Source organism: Chanodichthys erythropterus, chromosome 19 (assembly GCF_024489055.1).
Source record: "Chanodichthys erythropterus isolate Z2021 chromosome 19, ASM2448905v1, whole genome shotgun sequence".
Lineage (NCBI taxonomy): Eukaryota > Metazoa > Chordata > Actinopteri > Cypriniformes > Xenocyprididae > Chanodichthys > Chanodichthys erythropterus.
The window spans coordinates 22630306-22653514 of NC_090239.1; the positions used below are offsets into that span (position 1 = coordinate 22630306).

General features: G+C 36.3%; 1 protein-coding gene across 3 annotated transcripts in view; it reads left to right on the forward strand.

The window, feature by feature from the left end:
* Window positions 1-23209, forward strand: part of spag9b (sperm associated antigen 9b) — a 56142-nt gene that overhangs the window by 18067 nt on the left and 14866 nt on the right. For 2 of the 3 annotated variants that reach the window (XM_067370137.1, XM_067370139.1), the window contains exons 5-14: window positions 8499-8649; window positions 14338-14400; window positions 15946-16141; window positions 18239-18338; window positions 18432-18553; window positions 19147-19204; window positions 19382-19534; window positions 19626-19677; window positions 21413-21543; window positions 21619-21675. In XM_067370137.1, the coding sequence (XP_067226238.1) occupies window positions 8499-8649; window positions 14338-14400; window positions 15946-16141; window positions 18239-18338; window positions 18432-18553; window positions 19147-19204; window positions 19382-19534; window positions 19626-19677; window positions 21413-21543; window positions 21619-21675 (1083 nt within the window). The remainder of the gene's footprint in view (window positions 1-8498; window positions 8650-14337; window positions 14401-15945; window positions 16142-18238; window positions 18339-18431; window positions 18554-19146; window positions 19205-19381; window positions 19535-19625; window positions 19678-21412; window positions 21544-21618; window positions 21676-23209) is intronic. The other variant, XM_067370138.1, reaches the window with a different exon arrangement.

A 23209-nucleotide genomic window follows, 5' to 3' on the forward strand; every position in this document is an offset into this window, starting at 1 on the left:
GTGCAAACATGACCCAGATGTTTTCCGTGCCTTTCCTAATTCAGATTTAGGCTTCGGGCATGTCCCTAATTTGGACATATTTTTGATTCCTTCGCAGTAGAGTTGCACGATTAATCGTTAAAAGATCACGATCTCGATTCAAACACCCGTGCAATCTCATTGCTACATTACAGTGATTCGGTTGTGTCTTTTAAACGTTTGACAAGTACGATCGCAGCGAACATTCAGATCTGTGTTCTGAGCCAGAGAGAGACGTTGTCATGTATAGATATGAAACAGTCTTACAATAATTCACATTATCACAGAAGTACTGGGATAAAAGTTTAGAGTTTGGATATAAACACTGATGTCTACACTAGCGAAATTGAGGAAATCACCTTTTGAAAGTAACTTGATGCTTCATATAAAGATTTTATCAGTTTTGTTTATCATTTTATCAACATTGTTACACCACATCAACAAATGACTGTTAAACAAAAGCATTTGTCATTGAATCATTCAAGAGATTTGTTCAAAAACGCTGATTCATCCAGTAATGAAACCAGTGAAGACTTTATGAGTGAGTCATTGAATCATTCATTCAAGAGATTTGTTCAAAAATGCTGATTCATCCAGTAATGAAACCAGTGAAGACTTTATGAGTGAGTCATTGAATCATTCATTCAAGAGATTTGTTCAAAAACGCTGATTCATCCAGTAATGAAACCAGTGAAGACTTTATGAGTGAGTCATTGAATCATTCATTCAAGAGATTCGTTCAAAAACGCTGATTCATCCAGTAATGAAACCAGTGAAGACTTTATGAGTGAGTCATTGAATCATTCATTCAAGAGATTTGTTCAAAAACGCTGATTCATCCAGTAATGAAACAAGTGAAGTCTTTTGAGTGAGTCATTGAATCATTCATTCAAGAGATTTGTTCAAAAACGCTGATTCATCCAGTAATGAAACAAGTGAAGTCTTTTGAGTGAGTCATTGAATCATTCATTCAAGAGATTCGTTCAAAAATGCTGATTCATCCAGTAATGAAACCAGTGAAGTCTTTATGAGTGAGTCATTGAATCATTCATTCAAGAGATTTGTTCATAAACGCTGATTCATCCAGTAATGAAACCATTGAAGACTTTATGAGTGAGTCATTGAATCATTCATTCAACCCATTTTTTTTTAATTAATTGACATTAATTCAATATTTTTAAATAGATTGCAGCAAATTTTTTGTTTACCGCAAACATTTTGTCAGAACCTCTAGTAAATTACACTTTGTTTTATTTAGTTGTCTTTTCAGAGTCATGGAAGAATTATCTTTATTTTAAACAAAAAAATGTGATTCTCACTTTATTCAGAATCGTGCAGATCTACTTTGCAGATTGTAAATTATACATTTCGAATACTTCTTTTTGTCAATAAAAATTTGTTTTGTTATTTTGATTAGTGCATTAAAGTCTTTCCTGGAAAAATTCTAGAATTTTTATCACAAATTAAATTAAAAGATTCTATATAACATTTATTATTGCTATTTTTGTTATTGTTATTTATATATGTTTTGTATATTGTTTGCTTCTTAAGAAATATTAATGTAAGTAATGTAATGAAATGATATTGTAATAAGAATTTTAAAATACTGATAATATTGAGTATAGCCATTCTTGCTATTATGGCGTTAAATTATTAATGAATGAATGATTAAATTAATAAATAAATAAATAAGTGCATTAAAACTGATAGAATTTGAAAAGTCATTCTTAGTTTGTGAAAAGAGAATTTTTATTGATTATATTTGAACTTTGCTTTATCAAATTAGGTAATAGAAGGCTTTATTTTGCGAATCAGCAGATTTTTTTTCAAGATGCAAGGCTGTTATTAATAGCTTCCACTTTAATATTTGTGTTCTCCATCAGTCTGCTTTGATTCTGCACTTAAATAACCCATGTGAAGTCGCCCACATGCATGCACACAACCGCTGCGAGCGTCTCCTAATGTAGGGCAGTGTGTGTGTGTGTGTGTGTGTCTCAGCTGAGTGTGAGATTGAGGCAGTGAGAGAGAGAATCGTCTGGTGGATGTTAATGAAGACAGACTGTAATAGACAGATAGCAGGAAGACTGAAGCAGAAGCTCATGTATGATGCATATTTCACAGAAGGTTCTCAAACAGACAGTATTGTAGTTTCTGATGGCCGGATCTTGTCTGTACACGCTTGGGATTATTTCTGCATGGCTTTTCAAACATTTTCACAATAGTGATCCTAAAATATAAAGGCAACTTTATAAAAATATAGCAAACCTTTTGATTTGACATGATCACGTTTTTGAAATAATCCCATAATCCTCTCAGAAGATGGACCCTCTGAAAAGCAGCATTCATGTTCTTCACACACGACACATGATTCTCAGAGCATCTGCAACATGGTTCAGTCTGCTCCGCTCTGGGAGAGTAAAACATTCTTTTGCTGTTTCGTTCTGCTCTCTATTGTCTGATAATTCAGGATAATAACTGTGGTTTTATAAGACTGGAATAGTATAATATACCAGATCTGTGTAGTAGAACAGCTGTTTTACATTGGAATAATATTTCTGAATTTTTGTGTGTTTGATGTTAATCTTAATGTTTATTACTATTTTGAATTAGTTTGTCTTTCTATTTTTCTTCATTTTAATTTGTTAAAATGTTATCAATTTTGTTGTTTTTTTATTAGTTTTTTTTTTTTAATGTCTATATAGTTTTTACTCATTTTTTATTTCAGTTTTAGTTATTTTAGTACATCAAGTTAAAGGGTTGCAAAAGGGTCAGAAATGAAAATTTCTGTCATTAATTCCTCTCCCTCATGTCGTTCCACACCCGTAAGACCTTCATTCATATTCAGAACACAAATTAAGATATTTTTCATGAAATCCAAGGGTTCTGAACCACGCCGCAGCAACGCCATTGTACCTTTCGAGGTTCAGAAAGGTACTAAAGACATCGTTAAAACAGATTCATGAAGCTTTACGAATCTTTTGTTTCGAATCAGTGTTTTGGAGCATGAAAGTCACGTGAACCATTGAAATTTCTAAACGTTTCGAAACACTTATGACGTAACGGAGCCTCGTTTACTGAAATCACGTGACTTTCACCACTGATTTCGAAACGAAAGATTCGTAAAGCTTCATGAAGCAGTGTTTTGAAATCGCCTATCACTATATATTGTTGAATAAAGTCATTATTTTTGTTTTTGTTTTTGCACACAAAAAGTATTCTCGTCTCTTCATGACATTAAGGTTGAACCACTGCAGTCACATGGCGATGTCTTTAGTACCTTTCTGGACCTTGAAAGTGTTGATTATACTGCTGTCTATGGACGAGTCTCGGATTTCATCAAAAATATCTTAATTTGTGTTCTGAAGATGAATGAAGGTCTTGCGGGTGTGGAACAACATGAGGGAGAGGAATTAATGACAGAAATTATATTTGTGGGTGAACTAACCCTTTAACTAAAAGGGAAATATTGCTTTGGTAACTAGCTGAAATAAAGTTTTAAAGTTTTTATTATTTATATTTTATTTCAGTTAAAGTTTAATTTATTTCACATAATGAATATATAGTTTTTTATTAATTTATTAGTATTATTTATTTCAGTTTAGTTTGATTTATTTTAATACATTAAGTTAAAATAAATGAAAATGAAAAATGTTGCTTTGGCGGCTGGCTGAAATAAAATACGTTTATTTTTTTTTATTTCAGTATTGAAAATGTATTTTTAATGGTTGTAGTTAACTATAATAACCCTTCTTGTTGTTCTCCGTGATCTGCATATACGCATCAATTCCCACAACCAATCAGCGGTGTGATGGAAACCAGAAAATGCATACAGAATTAGCGCATAAGAGCCCGAGCACTTCATTAAGCAGCAGCGCAGCAAGAGAAGAGGGAAAACAACACGCCAGGAAAGACAGCTGCTGCAAAGCCGCTCGTGTGTGTGTGTGTGTGTGTGTGTGTGTGTGTGTGTGTGTGTGGATGATGTCACAGCAGTGAGAGGCTGCAGAGCTCACACACGCAGACAGATTCTCGCGCTGTGCCGGTGTTGATGGGATTGTTTTGGCGTATCGGGGGGCGGCGGGCGGCCCATAGCGCGTGGTGGCAGCCATGAGTCCGGGATGCATGCTGCTGTTTGTCTTTGGCTTCGTGGGGGGAGCGGTGGTCATCAACTCCGCCGTGCTCGTCTCTCTCTCCGTTCTGCTGCTGGTGCATTACTCCGTCTCCAACGGCCTGCCCGCCATCACACACTCCCTGCCCCGGATCAGCAGGTACGCAGCCAGAGCGTGTTTGTTTTGGAGGATGTTAGCCTATAGATTGGCTTTTGCACAGGATAGTTTTCAGTTTTTTAGATACCTCAAATATGATCATCCCCATTCTGTAATTCAGAATGCAGCTGTTTGTTTAAACAGTGAAAAAAATAATAAATGTATAAAATGTTTAGTTTCTATATTTATTTTAATCAAATTTATAAAAAAAAAATGTCTCTAAACTTTTCCACGGATGCCAGTTTGAAAACTCTCTTGATGTTAAGCCTCTATTTACGTCTGTACGCTACTGATTTTAATCCGTTTCAACACTATCACGCACTGCTGGTTGTTCGTCATGTGTCTGTTTCCTCTAGAGAGTGCGGCAGGAACCGGCACAGCTGAGAGTTGATTTCTCTTGTCAACATTTGCTCTGGATCACAGTGCAGTTTTATGGCTCAGACATTCTGGTGCTCTTCTGTTTCTGACAGGCTTTTTGTTCATTCTCTATGGCTTCAGGTTGTTCACTCTTCAGTTTTGTGAACACATGGTATTGTTCTGTTCATTTATTCTGAGATGTCAAACTTTCACGGTTTTAGTGTCATGTGTTCAGCTGATTGTAATTGTAAAGTTGGAGCTGTTCACCCAAAACTGATATTTTCATACATATTATCAGGGCTACAGACTGATAAATGGTCGCATTTTGCGACATTTTTCCTGCCGGTGCGACTAAATTTTGTTAGAGGTCGCGCTAGGTTGCTCAGCTGATGAGAGCTGCCATTTCTGTTGCATATAATGCATACGAGAAACATCAAACTAAACGAAAGCGGATCGAAACCGCGCTACCGTTTATCTGCTCGAACAAAAACAAACAGCCCAACAAAGGTTCTCGAGTGCCGATCTAGATCACGTGACACTGTTAATACAGAGCGCTTCGAGATCCAATGAGCAAGCGTTTAATTCGCCGCAGAATTAATAACATCGCAGCGAGATCTAGTGGGAAGCATTTAACTTCTGTGAAGTATTCTGTTATAAACTACAGATATCAGATCAAACCAGGAAAGATATTGTGCCATGAACGAACAAGTTATTTAAGGCTCTCCTCCAGTGAGGTTTTTACATTATTCATTTCAGGATTCATGCAAACTTTTGAGAGTGAAATTCAAGAACTTTTGTGCTTCACAGGTTTTCCAGCACTTCAAATCTCTAAATATGATCCAATTTTAATGTTATTTTTAATTTGATGATTTTGTGGCAAACAAACTTTTATTTAAAAAGACGTGAAATTACCAGTATAACCGGTAGATGTTGGCAGAGGATCACTTGGGGAAAAGTAGGAAAAGTCTCATGAAAAACAAAAACTTTTCCTCAAATTGTGACTGAATTACACAGAAAGCAAGTAAAGAGCGCTCATTTTATAATCACTGAAGCTGTCGGTCAGTTCAGTATGGCACATTTAATAAGAGTTGAATATTTACATTTTTTCCCTATAAAAATTAGCTTTTTGCATGATATTGTTGTAGATAAAATTTACTTTTATTTTATCTCAATTCAAGCTCCGTGCTTTACTTTCACATTTCCAATAAATAAACGTGTATTATTATTAGTAACTGCACTTATTAATGCAAAACAATAGCAATATGATTAAACGCACAACCCGCCCAGCGCCACCAAATCAGGTTCTGGTGCCACCTACCGTAGATCTGATAGTAGCACCGGCGCGACTGCTCTCAAATGTTATTGTTTGCATAATGATGAAGACTATACTAGTAAAACTACTCAAAAGTTTGGGATCAGTAAGAAATGAACACTTTTATTGAACAATGATGCATTAAATTGATCAAATGTAAGTTTATAATGTTAAAAAAGATTTCAAATAAATGCTGTTCTTTCGTATGCAGCCTTTGTATTTTAATCTTCCAAAAACATTTAAAAAAACCTCAAACTTTCGAGCTATAGTGTATTTTAACATCATTAAGATTATTTGGGTTTCAAAATGTGCTTAAAGGGAAACAGGCTTAATTCTGAACGGATCAAAAAGAATATTTTTCATGTAGTTTTTTTGTATAATTTAGCTGAATTTAACTGTTGTTACAATGCAAACATTATATTAGTTGCTTTTGACCCATTTGTATTGTATTGTATTGGAATCTGAAACAGAAAATTCCTGTGCTGTAATTGAGCTTTTGATTACTTGAACTTTGGACCTGAAGTTCCACAACTCTGTTAAATCACGACCTTTACTGACTGACGGTGTGATCGACACTGCTGTCCTGTGACGTGTGTGATTACAGCACGGGTATTGATGTTCACGTCAGATAGAGATCCATCACAGCACTGCTTCAGTTTACCATTTACTCCCTGATCCGTTACGTAATGTCAGCATGAATCAAAATGGACCCTATTTACTTTGTTAGTGCATGTTACTAGTGTTACGTTACTACTAATTCATTCAGGCAAGTGAATTCACACAAAATATAAAAAAAAAAAAACGTTGTAATCTTTAATCAAAGAGTCAAAGTCTGTCATCAGAATGATTTGGTTTAATTCCTCCAGAAGCGTCTCACATGATTGTGTTCCCAAACACCAGCATCCGAACGCAAGATCACATGACAGTGTTTATCATCAGTCATTAATGATGGAGGAAAAAAGTGCTCCAATTGCAGCAGCTACGGATATTTTTGCACCAGTTTCCCAGGAAGTGCTGATTTTGTTCTCATGAACACATGGGATGGAAACGCTGCTTTATTGCATATGCCATAAGTGCATAAAACTTTTGCCTCGCTCCTGAGGTGCACAGGACTTTGCGTTATCACTGCTTTTTGAGGGAATTGTGAATTCACACTTCCTCAGCTGTACTTTACCGTGTTTTTACTGTACTGTTTGAGCTGAATAGCATAAATCCTGCTCGTGTGAGCAGATCCGCGCCACTCCCTACAGAATGTGCAGTTTCAGCGCTCTGAATGCAGCTCTATAGCAACCCGACAACAGGGCGAGAGACAATCAGAGAAGACAAAAGAAATGTCTCTCCTAGAGGAGCTCTGGTGTTAGTGGCGGCGTCACAATAGATCGTGCTTCTTGCACTTGGCTGGCAAAACCATGCATTGAGACATGTAAGGATCAGAGGATCTTTAAGACAATTTATATTCAGTAGTAGTATCGATTCAACTGCACTTTTTGACTTTATAAGAAGTTTGAAGAAGTTTTGAGGGTGTTGCTAAAGTACTGGGAAAGTTGTGATGCCGAAGGTTTTCCCCATAAAAGAAACTTCTAGGTTAAAGGATTAGTTCACTTTCAATTAAAATTTCCTGATAATTTACTCTCCTCCGTGTCATCCAAGATGTTCATGTCGTTCTTTCTTCAGTGGAAAAGAAATGAAGGAAGATTTTCTCCATATAGTGGACTTCACTGGGGTTCAACGGGTTGAAGGTCCAAATGTCAGTTTCAGTGCAGCTTCAAAGAGCTCTACATGATCCCAGACGAGGAATAAGAGTCTCATCTAGAGAAACCATCGGACATTTACTAAAAAAAAAAAAAGTTTAAAAATGTATACGTTTTAACCATAAATGCTCATCTTGAACTAGCTCTCTTCTTCTTCTCTATTTGAATTCCGGCAGTGTAGACACTGCTAAGTGTATTACTGCCCTCCACAGGTCAAAGTTTGAACTAAAGTGTCATCTACAATATGCTAGTGCAAGTATATAACGATTAGTTCAAACTTTGACCAGTGGAGGGCAGTAATACACTTAACAGAGTCTACACTGCCGGAATTCAAATAGAGAAGAAGAGATTTAGTTCAAGATGAGCATTTATGGTTAAAACCTATACATTTTTAAACGTTTTTTTTAGTAAATGTCTGATGGTTTCTCTAGATGAGACTCTTATTCCTCGTCTGGGATCATGTAGAGCTCTTTGAAGCTGCACTGAAACTGACATTTGGACCTTCAACCCGTTGAACCCCAGTGAAGTCCACTATATGGAGAAAAACCCTGGAATGTTTTCCTTCATTTCTTTTCCACTGAAGAAAGAAAGACATGAACATCTTGGATGACATGGAGGAGTAAATTATCAGGAAATTTTAATTTGAAAGTGAACTAATCCTCTAAGCCAGTGTAAATCAGACACTTGTTTCCCAATACTTGATATGAAATTGGTGTGATAAATCTGAATACAGGACTTGTGTAATCCATCATGTTTCTTGCTCAAGTTTCCAATCGTATGTTTTCTGTGTGCACTCAGGAAGGAGCGGCCCGTCTCTCTGGGTATTTTTTCATTGCCGGGAGGCGATGCGATGACCCCTGACCTGCATAGGGAAGCTGTGGAGACTCCAGGGACGGACACATGGAGATATAACAATCTCAGCCACCCTCGCTCCAACACCAGCCTCAAGGTGAGAAACGCAGATTGATCGTGTGTTCTGTTATCCTCATGGAGTAAATGCGATGACGACACAGTTCGTTTGTATTGAGAGAGCTCTGAAAGGAACGTATGTTAAAGAAGCCTGAGCGAACACTGCCAGCGGGAAGGAAGCTCATTCTGAGGGCCTGATGTGCCCTGCATGCTTAAACAGAGCCCTGACAGGGCCAAGAGCCAGACACACAGGCCAGGGCTGATCCTGGGTCAGTTCTCAGCATTACAAAATGCCCTGTTTTCCTTCCATGTCTTAGAGATCCACGACACTAGGCCCCTTCATACATATTCATGTTAAAGGAGTAATCATTTGCAGTCAACCTCTTCCTGCCGTGTTTGTGTTCTCAAACCTCTAAACTCAAGACAAACGAACCACTCGACTCATCTGCACTAAATTCTATTTTAGTCTTAAAAGTTCACATTTAATTCAATGTGTTGCTTGACATTTCTTTAAAGAGGACCTATTGTGTGTTTTTACATCTTTCTTTAGTGTTTAATGTTGCTGTTTCTTCCCAAAGTCCCTCCAGCTGGAGATCTTCTGTTTCTGAACTCCCTGAAACGCCTCATTTAAATAATTAATGCGCAGAATAAAGGGGCGGGGCCTGCTTGAGTTAGTTGAAACTGGCAGTTATGGTAAGGGGCGGGACATTTCCCAAACACCAATCACAACACACTGCCCCAGCCGACCAATCAGAGCACATTGTGCTTTTCAGAAGGAGGGGCTTCATAGAGACAGGAAGTAAACAGAGTGTTACTGACAGACTGGGAAGAGAGGAGCTGAACAATGGAGAATATGAGGAGAATAGCACAAAAACAGACTTTGTAGAAGGATATACTCACATTTTCTCCATTTTGAGGAAATAAACTGCAATTGGGAAAACCCATTTTGATCGACCACTAAACCTGATCTGAATCCACTCCTCTCCCCTGATTCACATTGATTTTGTCAGCAACGATGGCATTGTCAGTCTCTCACGTCCTAGAATAGACGGACCTTGAAGCCCGTCTCAATCCAGGCCTGATGCAGGAGTTTTTGAAGGATGCGGATCATATTTCAGCTGTCAGCCACAGACTTTAGATACTGCTAGATATAAAAGTGCATTGCGCAGTCCCGCCCTCTAAATAAAAGAGCCAATCACCAATTGGTGAAGTCATCACGTCACTTCCGCTAGCAGTCATGCTGCGTCCAGAATCGCATACTGTAGAGCAGGTACTACATTTGGTTTGAAACTTACTTAAGTATGTTCTATATAGATTAAATATAAATGTGTGTAGTGTGAATGAAATTCAGACGTACTACATTCGTCATGTTTTAGAGCTGGGTAAAAAATATCGATTCTCATTTTTATGAACTGATATCGATTCTTAAATCCTAGGAATCGATTAGTCTAGTCTGTTTTCAGTTGATGAATGAGCAGAATATGTAGCTCCTCCCATTCAATAAATCGCAATAATCTTTGTTACTTTTGATATGAAGCAAAGTCTCAGATTTCAAATGACGTCCATCTTATTATGAGATTCAGAAAATAAATAGCGTTTTGGCGCTGTTTAATGTGGCGTGACGGATCGCTTTAGCGCCTCAGTTAAAGAGAAGCATGTGATCATCCTCTCCTCCGCTTTAATACCAGTTACAGTGAAATAAACATGAACATCTGAAGGTATGTTAAAATATACAGTACAACTTACTGAAATCCGTATCATGTCTCGTGTAATCGCTCAATCAGTGATTATGTAATTCTGAACTTTATTTGTAATAAAAACATCATTAAGTGTAATTTAAGTGTTTGTATATAAATAAGTTACTTTAACCTTCAATATTATCAGCTGACTCTCATGTGTAGTTTACAGCATTAGTTGAGATTTTTTTTCCTCTAAAAAATTTGCCATGTGCTGAAACTGAAATACTGCATCCAAAATAATCAATATTGAATCGAATCGAAATCGTAATCGAATCGAAAGCATGTGAATAGTAATCTAACCGAATTGTGAAAATTGTCAATACCCAGCCCTATCATGTTGTCACCTACAGCGTCCCCTCCATCCCGTGGCCTCATGGGATAGTAAAGAGTCCATCATATGCACTCTTCAGAATCTCTCCAGGTCATTTGGGGACTTTCACCTACTCTTTTATAAATACTATGAATTCAAACATACTACTTTGCTCACATATTACTGTATAGTATGTAAGTAGGCATATTCAAACGGAGCATCAGTGTCGAGACGCACGCTTAAATCTGTACATGCGCATCGACGGGTTCAGCCTGAAATATAAGCTCTTTTTAGGGCTATTTGAGCATTCCCTGCTTTTAGTTAAAGGGTTAGTTCACCCAAAATTTTAAATTTCTGTCATTAATTCCTCTCCCTCATGTCGTTTCACACCCGTAAGACCTTCATTTATCTTCAGAACACAAATTAAGATATTTTTGATGAAATCCGAGCAATATAATCAACACTTTCAAGGTCCAGAAAGGAACTAAAGACATCGTTAAAAACAGTCATGTGACTGCAGTGGTTCAACCTTAATGTTACGAGGAGACGAGAATACTTTGTGTGCGCAAAAACAAAACAAAAATAACCACTTTATTCAACAATCTCTTCTCTTCTGTCATTATCTTACGCAGGTGACGCAGTGAAGCTTCCATGTTTACATCCGAACGCCGGCTCAGTATTGGCCAAAGCTGATCATGTGATCAGCACGACGCATGCGTGAAGCCGGCCAATAATGAGTCGCCGTTCTGACGATGAACCTGGAAGTGCTGGACGTAAACAACGAATGAGAATGACACAGAAGAAAAGAGATTGTTGAATAAAGTTATTTTTGTTTTGTTTTTGTGCACAAAAAGTATTCTCGTCTCTTCATGACATTAAGGTTGAACCACTGCAGTCACATGACTGTTTTAACGATGTCTTTATTACCTTTCTGGACCTTGAAAGTGTTGATTATATTGCTTGGATATCATCAAAAATATCTTAATTTGTGTTCTGAAGATGAACGAATGTCTTACGGGTGTGAAACGACATGAGCTTAAAACTAGGTTCTGGCAAACATTTTTTAACATGTATTTTTTGGCATATACCCAGTCTAAATCTTCATATAGTTTGCGAACCGCATTATTTCCATTAAAATAAACATTAACCACCTATTCATTACCTGCAGAGCTGTAGGTGCTACACACACAGAAACAGCCCAACGTTTGGCAGCTTATCTCTTTCTTCCGAGTTTCAGCATTAATATCATCTGTTTTGCTTCATCTCTGTGACCTCATCATGACTGGACGAGTTTCTGAACGTGTTGATGCTTTCATTAGTCTGATATCAGAATGTTGTGGCTTTTTATTTCCACCGTGAAAACTTTTGAAAGTCACAGTCGGTATGCATCAGGCTCTTTTTATTTCAGAAGTTCAATGAATATTTGATTTCTCATTATAAACCCCTTCAAGGCCAGTGTCGAGTCATCCGAGTGTCAGAAGCACAAAGGCTCCATCACACTCCCACTGTGGAGGGACACAGACCGGCCTTTGTGCGCTCCGTGACTCTGCATTTCTCTCCATATCGTCCTCCAGAGTCTCGGCTTCTGAGAGAGATGAGAAACTAGGCCACGACGTGCCGTCAGCCTCTCCTCAGGTTAAACGGCTCTGAACCGCCACACTGAGGAAAAGTGGGCGCATGCTGCCATGGAAACCCGAGCGAGTCCGGGAGCATCTCGCAAACAGGGCTTTGTGCTTGTGCGCATACGTCAGAGAGGAGAAGAGCGCTTTGAAGTCTGTGCTTCTGTATCGTCAGTTCCTGCCGCTCGCTGTGGATTAGTTGCTCTTCCATAACCGGCTGATTTTAATGAGAGCTTTGGCTCTTTTATAGAGCGCAGTCACAGGTGTAGTGCTGTTTGAACAGCCACATTAATAAAACATCTCATTATCAGGAGAGCCGGAGGGCGACGGCCTCTCTATATGCATTGTTCCTGTGCAGACAAACTCACAGAACCAGCTGAGGGTCAATTCATGCGAATTTCACCATTTAATTTAAGAAAATCTTTCGGTGTCATATCATAAACACACAGACACTTCATGGCTACCCGTCAAAATAAAAGTTTGGTTTAATAAAAATATAACTGTTGTACAATAGAATTAAAATGAGCTACGTCTCAATTTAATAATAATACCAACACTAATAACAAATTATTAAACTTTATTTTTTTTTTTAAGGAATAATCACAATTTTTCTTCCAAGTTTTAATTTAAGCAGTTTAGCTCTGTTATGCAGCACTTTGACGAAAAAAAGTTTTGATTAATGTCATATGATTAAAAGATCAATTAAATTATTGTTTTATCCTTCATTTGATTGCCAGAAAAGTTAAAATACACAACGCAGAATTCCTGGAAAAACAAAACATTTCATAGAAATGAAGTAAAATTGAATTCAATTAATTAGATATACTTTTTGTACCATTAAAATGGAATCCAGAAAACTTAAAACAGAAAAAAAATATATAAATAATATATATATATATATATTTTTTTTTTACTTTTAATAAATTGTTGTTAAATTATATAAGTTTTATGATTTTAATTAATGAGGCATGCTTTTTGATTACTAAAATTTTATTTAACCATTAACATGGAGTACAAAAAAATAAAAATAAAATGGAATCCAGAAAAATTTAAATGGAAAAAAACGGAATTTGGGGAAATACAAAACGGATTTCATAGGGCCCTAAAAACGCACCTAAACATACAATTCACTGCAGTGTCCAGCTGAAATGAACACTAGAGGCAGTAAAACACCAACAATTTGTATTACTTTTCACAGATTATGATTACAGGGTCAGATTATTGATTTATAAAGACTTGTTTTCATGCCATTTCTTAAACAGCACTATATTATGAGCTCAAAACACTTTTCCCATAGTGCATGATTTATAAACTAACTCATTTTGATGTTTGCATCACATAAGCAGCTCCATATCTGAGTCTTTTCTGATGTAGTAAACTTGCTCTGCAGCTCACCTGATACAGCATTTTACATTAACATGTTGCCAGATTGATGTTCATCCGTTTCGAATCATGAACTGAACATGCTTTTAGCGCCACTCACTGGACATTTCACTTTGAAAGTGTTGCAAAATGTTCAAGAAGCAAAATAATCATATTGCAGAAATGTCGCACTTTTACAATGAGTTGATATTAAGGCATCAAAAAAGTTTTGAAATATGGTCTTTAAAGTCAACATGAAATGAAATCTGCTCTTATTGTGCATGGTTCGTTCTGTTAATTTATGGAAGAAAATGTCTTCGTAATCTTTCATGAATCTTTCACCTCAGAAACAACTTTACTCTTTTTGAGTTCAGAAATGCATCACATTACATGAAGTAAAATGTTGATTTAAAGCTTGCTCCAATAAAAAGTGCAACATAAACACAAACTATGAGTTTCCTTAATAAATGTCTGTCATGCTTCGGTCGACCATGATGAGACACAGATTATGTGTAATCCTGGCCTACATTTTACTTTACTGCAGTTACGTCCTAATCTGGTGATCATCTAACTCCTGATGATTTTTGGGAAGGACCGTCCTGATTTTGTCTTTAAATAATGGCACTGCAGCTCCCATCGTTCTAAACAGAATAAAGTGCCGCCATTGATGTTTTTACTGTACGTTTCTCTCTGGGCAGCTGGAGGCGGATGGTAAGAGTTCACAGGAGAATTTGGAAACCCATTGGACCGACTCCAGTAAGGTAGCCCGTCCGATAGTCCTGCCGCAGTCTTCATGGCAGCCGCAGTGCAGCGTAGTGTGTAGTGTGCTGTGTGCTGTGTCTGGCTTGTTTTTGTGTCGATAGTGAAGTTTCTTTGCATTCATTGTCCACAACCTGCTGCCTGCAACCATCTGCTAACATATAAACAACATGCAGCCGACTCATGTGGGACTCACTCACACATGACCATATCCCTGGAGAGGCTTCAGGTTTGGTTGCATTCAGCATCTGTGGTTGATGTTATCGCTTGCAGTTTTCATTGTAGCCAAAGGAATATTCCTGGTTATTTTCAACATCTAACTTCTAGAATTATTAGGTAACGTGTCTCTATGGTGCTTTTGTATTATTTCTGAAGCTAAAAAGATCCTGTTAAAAAAATAAAAATAAACATTCAATTCTGGTGAACAATAACCTGGAATATTTCTTTAATTTTGTATTTAATTTATTTATTATAGCACTAAATTTTTTTTTTTTTTTTTTGTATGTCAGTGTTTTTTCTTAACATTTTCTCCATTTTACTTTCAGTCATTATTTATGTTGTTAAATTGAATATACAAAATGGAGACTAAAATGCTTTTTTGTTTTTCCTTTGATCATCAGTAGATAATTACCAATTAAATATCTGGGATCCATAAGATTCTCACTAAGACTGCATTTATTTGATCAAAAATACAGTAAAAATTATTATTCCAGTGTAAAACGGCTGTTTTCTATGTGAATATATAATAAATATAATTTATTCCTGTGATCAAAGCTGAATTTATTTGATTAAAAATACAGTAAAAATCACAAAATATTATTAAAATGTAAATCAGCTGTTTTCTATGTGAATATATAGTAAAGTGTGATTTATTCCTGTGATTTTCAGCATCATTACTCCAGTCTTCAGTGTCACATGATCCTTCAGAAATCATTCTAATATGATGATTTGATGCTCAAGAAACATTTATGATTATTATCACTTGAAAATAGTCATATTTTTGTGAAAACCATCATACATTTTATTTTTAAGGATTCTTTGATGAATAGAAAGTTTAAAAGAACTTTATAAATAGAAATTTTTATAACATTATAAATGTGTTTACTGCCACTTTTGATCAATTTAATGCGTCCATGCTGAATAAAAATATGAATTTATTAAAAGAATCTTAATCTTACATATAAAATAGTCATAAAGTAAAATATATATAATTAGTGTATACATAAAATAACATTTAATCAGTATATTGTGTGTATATATAAAAGCTACTTTATATATTGTATAAATAATATGATTGTATTTTATTTTATATTTTTAAATTATTTTATAATCTAATCTTCCTAAATGAATCTGCATGCAGCATGTCTGTGTTCAGACTCACGACATTCTGCACTTGAATCATTGTGTTAATCTTCATGATTAATGTAGACCGTCTCATTTAGCACATATGTGCAGCTGATGATTATTTATTTATAAACGCTTAATATGAGTCAGTGCGAAGTTTCTGGCTGATGCTGCTGGTGATGCTTCATTGGGTTTGTTTTCAGGATGAACTGTCTGACGCTGGAAGGGGTCAGTCCAAATCCGGCACGCCCGTGTCTGCTGCGGCATCAGATGTGGTCATGGCGTCGGTGGAGGAGGCCGAGGGTTTGGACAAAAACCTGGACTCCAGCAGCGCTAAACCAGACAGCAGGAAGAACATCGGCGTACAGAAGGGTGTGGCAGCAGAGACGCCACCTACAGGTGACTCCTGGGCTTACACTCAGATCTGATCTTTTGACCAAAGAAATGAATGTTTTCATGTGCGCACAATATCTTGCTAAGTTTCCAGCTCAATAAAAAAGCTGTGAGTTTTAGTGCGAGCGCATGCATCACGTCTGCTTTATAATACAACATTAAAGGGTTAGTTCACCCAAAATTGAAAATAATGTCATTAATTCCTCTCCCTCATGTCGTTTCACACTCGTAAGACCTTCATTCATCTTCTGAACACAAATTAAGATATTTTTGATGAAATCCGAGCAATATAATTAACACTTTCAAGGTCCAGAAAGGTACTAAAGACATCGTTAAACAAGTCATGTGACTGCAGTGGATCAACCTTAATGTTATGAAGAGACGAGAATACTTTTGTGCGCAAAAACAAAACAAAAATAACCACTTTATTCAACAATCTCTTCTCATCTGTCATTATCTTATGCAGGTGACGCAGTAACTACGGTTGCAAAATTCCGGGAATTTTCAAAGCTGGAAACTTTCCATGGGAATTAACGGGAATATATGGAAATTAACAGGAATTAATAGGAATAAACAGGGAATTTGCAAAATTACAGGTTAGCCTATAACAGGGTTCTTAAATGTAGTTGAAAAAAAAACATCTTGCAGGATAATTTTGGTTAAAACAACCGTATTTAATGCAATTTTAGTACTCAATCAAATTCACACAGCACATGACTTACTGCAGGGATATTGAGGCCACACCCCCTGCATGCACTGTGCATTCCCCCAGTCCATAACATGCTCATTTGATCAAAAATACAGAAAAAAATGTAATATTGTGAAACATAACTACAATATAAAATAATGGTTTTCTATTTTGATATATATTAATAATATAATTTATTTCTGTGATGCAAAGCTGAATTTCCAGTCATCAGTGTCACATGATCCTTCAGAAATCATTCTAACATGCTAACACAACTGTTTACAACAATGATAATGACAAATAAGTATCAAATCAGCAAAAATGGACTGATTTCTGAAGGATCATGTGACACTGAAATAAATATCATAATTGCTGCAATAGAAAATATGTTTAATTTACATATTTACTAAATTAGAATTAATTGAATGTAAAAAATTTTATGACCAAACAAAATGTTTATATTTGTTTTTATATGATACATTTTATATAAATATTATAAATCTGTATCAATTTCCTAAAATTTCCCATTCAGTATTGGCCAAAGCTGGTCACATGATCAGCATGACGGATGCGTGTGAAGCCGGCCAATAATGAGTCGGCGTTCTGACGATGAACCTGGAAGCGCTGGACGTAAACAACGAATGAGAATGACACAGAAGAGAAGAGATTGTTGAATAAAGTGGTTATTTTTGTTTTGTTTTTGCGCACAAAAAGTATTCTCGTCTCTTCATAACATTAAGATTGATCCACTGCAGTCACATGACTGTTTTAACGATGTCTTTAGTACCTTTCTGGACCTTGAAAGTGTTGATTATATTGCTCGGATTTCATCAAAAATATCTTAATGTGTGTTCTGAAGATGAACAAAGGTCTTACGGGTGTGGAACGACATGAGGATGAGGAATTAATGACAGATATTATATTTGGGTGAACGAACCCTTTAAACTTGCACTGACCCTGTTTTGCAGTTGAATGCGTCACAGTCTGTGTCATGAAGTAAAAGGATGTGAGATGCATGATTTATTTTGAGATTGGATGGGTTTGTTACATACAGTCTAAAGTGTATATGTGCAGGTCTTAAAAAGTCTGAAGTTTGACTTTAAACTACCCTATAAAACTGTGTTTGCAAATGATTTCATCATCATCCTCATCATCAGTGCCTCTGGAAGCCTTTTGCTGCCATCATGAGGCCACAGCACTTAAAGTCTGAATGCTGCACTTTAATTTTATTAAAAGCTCAATTTGCACAAACTATTGCTGCTCAATTCCAGGTTTTTCATTTCTGTTTTACCACTTATACTCCCATAAATCATCATGTAGATTGAACGCCAGCCTCTCTTTTTTTGCTTGAATCTGCTCCAGAGCTCCAGTGTGAAGTGAAAGTGCAGAACTTTATCTGATGTTTTTGTGCTCAGGAGCCGATCAGAGTGAGAATGCCGAGCGATCGGAGGTCCAGGCGATCATCGAGTCCACACCGGAGCTGGATATGGACCTGAGTGGATGCAAAGCCACCAGGTACGTCAATGCTGATTCAATCATTCTCTTATCACATGACTCTCATTCCAAACACACTTTCCCTGGATTCATCCGTCTGTTCATCATCTCCAGCACTCCCACTAAAGGCATAGAGAACATGGCGTTCGACCGCAACACTGACTCTCTCTTTGAGGAGCTCTCGTCTGCAGGAAATGACCTCATAGGAGACGTGGATGAAGGTGCTGATCTGCTGGGTACGTTTTCAGTCACTTGAATATGTGTGTGTGTGTTATTCTCCTCTAGTATTAAAGACATCTTCTTCATCTTCTAACCCATCGTTCTTCACTGACGTTCACAGCTCATCTAATCATGTTGTTTTTCCTCCATGTTTGTGGCCCTTCATTTCTTTCCCCCAGACGAGTACTCTGGTGTGTATGTTTGCACTGTTTTTTATTTTCTACACGCCGTATCCTCACCAGGAGCAATGCCACAACTTTATAAATAACTAAATAAACCTTCTTCAAAAGATGATGATCATACAGATTTTTTAATTCAGTAGTTGCGTGTTGCTCCTGGTTAGAATACAGTGTTGAAACAGTTTTTAATTTGTAGTTCACTTGATTTTCTTTTGGTCATTCACTGATCCTTTATTTTTTGTTTCGTTCTTTGGTTTGCATGCCAATCTTAGACCTTAATTTCTTTGGTAAGCATGATTTCCTGATCATTTGTGTTCTCTGGTAAAGTGTTCTGTCTCAGAAATGGTCAAATCAGCAGAGATTTTCAGATTCTTGGTTATCATATGCATATCTTTGTTAAACGAGATGCGTTTCATGCTGTCGTCATGTAGGTATGGGGCGTGAAGTGGAACATCTGATCCATGAGAACACTCAGCTTCTGGAGACAAAGTAAGTCTGGAAAACACCAAACAATCTGCGTTTAGTCCAGATTTCCTCCAGTGCTTGTGCTGCCACCTGCTGTTTGAAAGCAATTACTGCAATCATGTCAACTGGACTCAAAATGTTGTTCAACGAGTCTATGAAAATACCATTTATTACAACAAAATGATGCTGTGCTCGCTGCAGGAACGCTCTGAACGTGGTGAAGAATGATCTGATCGCTCGTGTGGATGAGCTGGTGTGTGAGAAAGACGTTCTTCAGGGAGAGCTGGAGGTCCTGAAACAGACCAAAGACAAGCTGGAGGAGAGGAACCGAGAGCTGGAGGAGGAGCTCAAGCGGTTCGTCATCAGTCACATGACACATGTCAGCGTTCCAGCCCCAGAGAAGCTCTGTTTGAGTGAATCTCTGTTTGTTTTTTTGTCCAAACAGAGTCCGAGCCGAGGTGGAGGAAGCCAAACTGAAGACAAAAGAGGACGATGATGTAAGCCTTCATTAATATCTGTCTGGATCAGACTCCTCACGGTTCGATTACATTTGAAGAAGTCTTGATTCTTAAATTGAAACTGGGATTTCAGAATTATCCGTATTCATTACCACTGAGACAAATGAACACCACAATAACGACTAACATTTAAACAGTAATAAAAGTTAATTTACTTTAAACCTCAAAGTATTTTCTCATCAACTGAATCTCTGAGATTCTATAATAATAATAAAAATAATAATAATATTTAAAAGAGAAATATATTAGCATTGTAATACAACTACACTGTAAAGTAAAAAATATTTTTTTTTTCATTACTATACGATTTTACAGGGTTAAATTTAAATAATTTTAATGATTAATTTCTTTACAATAGTTAAACCCTCGAGTTTTAGTATTTTCTTATCGTCTGAAACTGCTGTCTGAGATTGGGATTCTATAATAATATTATTATTTCAAAGAGAAATATATTAGCATTGTAATAAAACTGCACTGTAAACTAAAAATATTTTAACTTTACAGTTGTACAATTACAATAATTGTTATTAATTTTTAAAGAATGTATTTTAATTTTTAATTTTATATTTATATTTTTTATTAGTTTTAGTATTTTCTTTTCATCTGAAACTTATCTGTCTGAGATTGGGATTCTATTTATAAAAAATATATTAGCATTGTAATAAACATATAAATTTTTACTTTACAGTAGTAAAATTGCAATAATTTTATTTTATTTTTTTAATAATTGATTTCTTTACATTATTTAAACCCTCGAGTTTTAGCATTTTCCTATCGTCTGAAGCTGCTGTCTGAGATTGGGATTCTATAATAATAAAAATAATAATAATAATATTTCAAAGAGAAATATATTAGCATTGTAATAACACTGCACTGTAAAAAAGAAACTTTTTTATATCTATATTTTACTTTACAGTAGTACAATTACAATAATTATTCATTTTAAATAATTTTATTTTAATTTTTAATTTTATATTTCTATTTTTTATTTTAATTTATTTAAAAAAAAATAAACCCTCGAGTTTTAGTATTTTCTTATCATCTGAAACGTATCTGTCCGAGATTAAAAATATATTAGCATTGTAATAAAAATATTAATTTTTACTTTACGATAGTAAATTTGCAATAATTGTTATTAATTTTTAAAATAATTTTAATAATTAATTTCTTTACATTATTTAAACCCTCAAGTTTTAATATTTTCTTATGATCTGAAACTATCGTCTGGAATCTATATTGAAAAAATAATATTACTGAGACTAAAATATATTTCTGTAATAGAACTGCACGGTAAAATACAGTAAAATACTTGATTTCTTCACTTGCAAGAGTAAAAGCCTCAAGCTTTTAGCCAAAAACTGCAGGAAGTCCTTTAACGTGTTTTCAAACGCTGTTCGTTACAAATCCTCGTATATCGTGTGAAACGCTTTGCAAACAAGAACAAATGTAGGGCGGGGCTTCTGTCTGTGTGGAATTCATTGGATGGTTGTGTTTGCTATTGGTGGATCTCATGTGAGTGACAGGTTGCCCCGCCCTCATCATCAGAGAAGAGAAGAGATGCTGCAAGAGGAAGATATTCTGATTCAAGATTACCAGGAACAATAATTAATGATTTGCGCAGATATATTTGATTTCATGGTGACTTTTAAATTGATATGCATCTAAAAGCGGCGGTTTTCCTGTGCTGAGCACTGACAGGCCGTGTTTCCCTCAGAGCGACGTGCCCACAGCCCAGCGGAAGCGCTTCACGCGGGTGGAGATGGCTCGAGTCCTGATGGAGAGGAACCAGTATAAAGAGAGGCTGATGGAGCTGCAGGAGGCCGTCAGGTGGACAGAGATGATACGGTCGGTCACTCTTCACACATGCATCCACACTGGTTTGCCTCGCATTGACTGAAGTGTGTGTTTTGTTCGATGCAGAGCGTCAAGAGAGAATCCAGCCTTGACGGAGAAGAAAAAGTCCAGTATCTGGCAGTTGTAAGCAACAGCTTCTTAGTTCTCCTCAAAGTTTGCGTTATATTGCTTCGTGTGGTTTGGCGTTCAAACTATGTTTTCCCCCTCTCATTTTATGTCCCCCTTTTATTTGTTTTCCTTCTAGGATGTAGGTAAATCTTAGAAAACCTAGTAAAACTTGCACTTGGTTTGATCCTTGAATCCAAAAATGTGTTCTTGGACCTGGGAATGGCGTTTCTTTTAAAGCTTTAACAGAAGCGTAGCAGGAATTTACAGCCAGACCGTTACATTGCATTAAACTTTACTAACGAGACTAATGCTCGAGCGTTCATTACGCTTACTTTTAAAGGATTTGGCACTCCACAATCAGAAAGCAGCCTGTGGGGGCTTGTTTTCTTCATTGAAATGCCGTTCCCAGGTCATTTCAGTCTACTCGGGGTTTTGCGTTTGGGGGCATTTAAGGTTTTGCATCTATTTTAAACCCATTCATTCTCCTCTTGTGTGCTCCTGTGTGTTCTCTGTACCCTGCTCATGTTGTCCTGTGTGTCTGCAGAAGGTGTGTTGGGGACAGAGAGTTGGTTTAGGTTTGGATTAAAGCAGACATGTTAGAATTAAAGGATTAGTTCACTTCAGAATTAAAATTTCCTGATAATTTACTCACCCTCATGTCATCCAAGATGTTCATGTCTTTCTTTCTTCAGTTGGAAAATAATGAAGGTTTTAGTGGAAAACATTCCGCGTGATCTTTCCAACATGATTACGTCATGCGTAAAGCATCACAGAGCAGTGCAAGAAGAGCATTTGTGGTTAAAAAGTATATAATTTTTATTATTTTTAGAAAAAGACCAATGGTTTCTCTAGATAAGACTCTTATTCCTCGTCTGGGATCATGTAGAGCTCTTTGAAGCTGCACTGAAACTGACATTTGGACCTTCAACCCGTTGAACCTCAGTGAAGTCCACTATATGGAGAAAAATCCTGGAATGTTTTCCTCAAAAACCTTCATTTCTTTTCCACTGATATAAACACTTGCTGACATGGGGCTGAGGAAATTATCAGGAAATTTTATTTCTGAAGTGAACTTATCCTTTAAGATTATTTAATTGCACAAAAACAGGGCGGGGAAGCATGACCAAAATATATATATATATATAAAAAAACGTTTTTTGTTTTTTTGTCTGGAATTTCATTTTTTCAGAAATAACTATATACACACTACTGTTCAAAAGTTTGTGGTCGGTAAGATTAAAAAAAAAAAAAAAAAGGTTTTGATATCAAGGTTTAAAGCTAATGATGTTCACATTTTTACTAGCCCTGCCAAAATGTCCTACTGGCCCCACCATAAAAAAATAATAAAATAAAATAGGCTTAGTGTTTTTGTTGCTTTTGACCCAAAATCTTAATGCATAAGGTTATGACACCAAAAACTACTAGCCTAACTCATATAAGTTTCAAATATTGTTAAAGATAAGTAAATCAAATTAAGCACAAAATAATAAATACAATAGAACAAACATGCAAATGAAATAAACACTGCTTTTCAGGTTTTTCAGGTAGA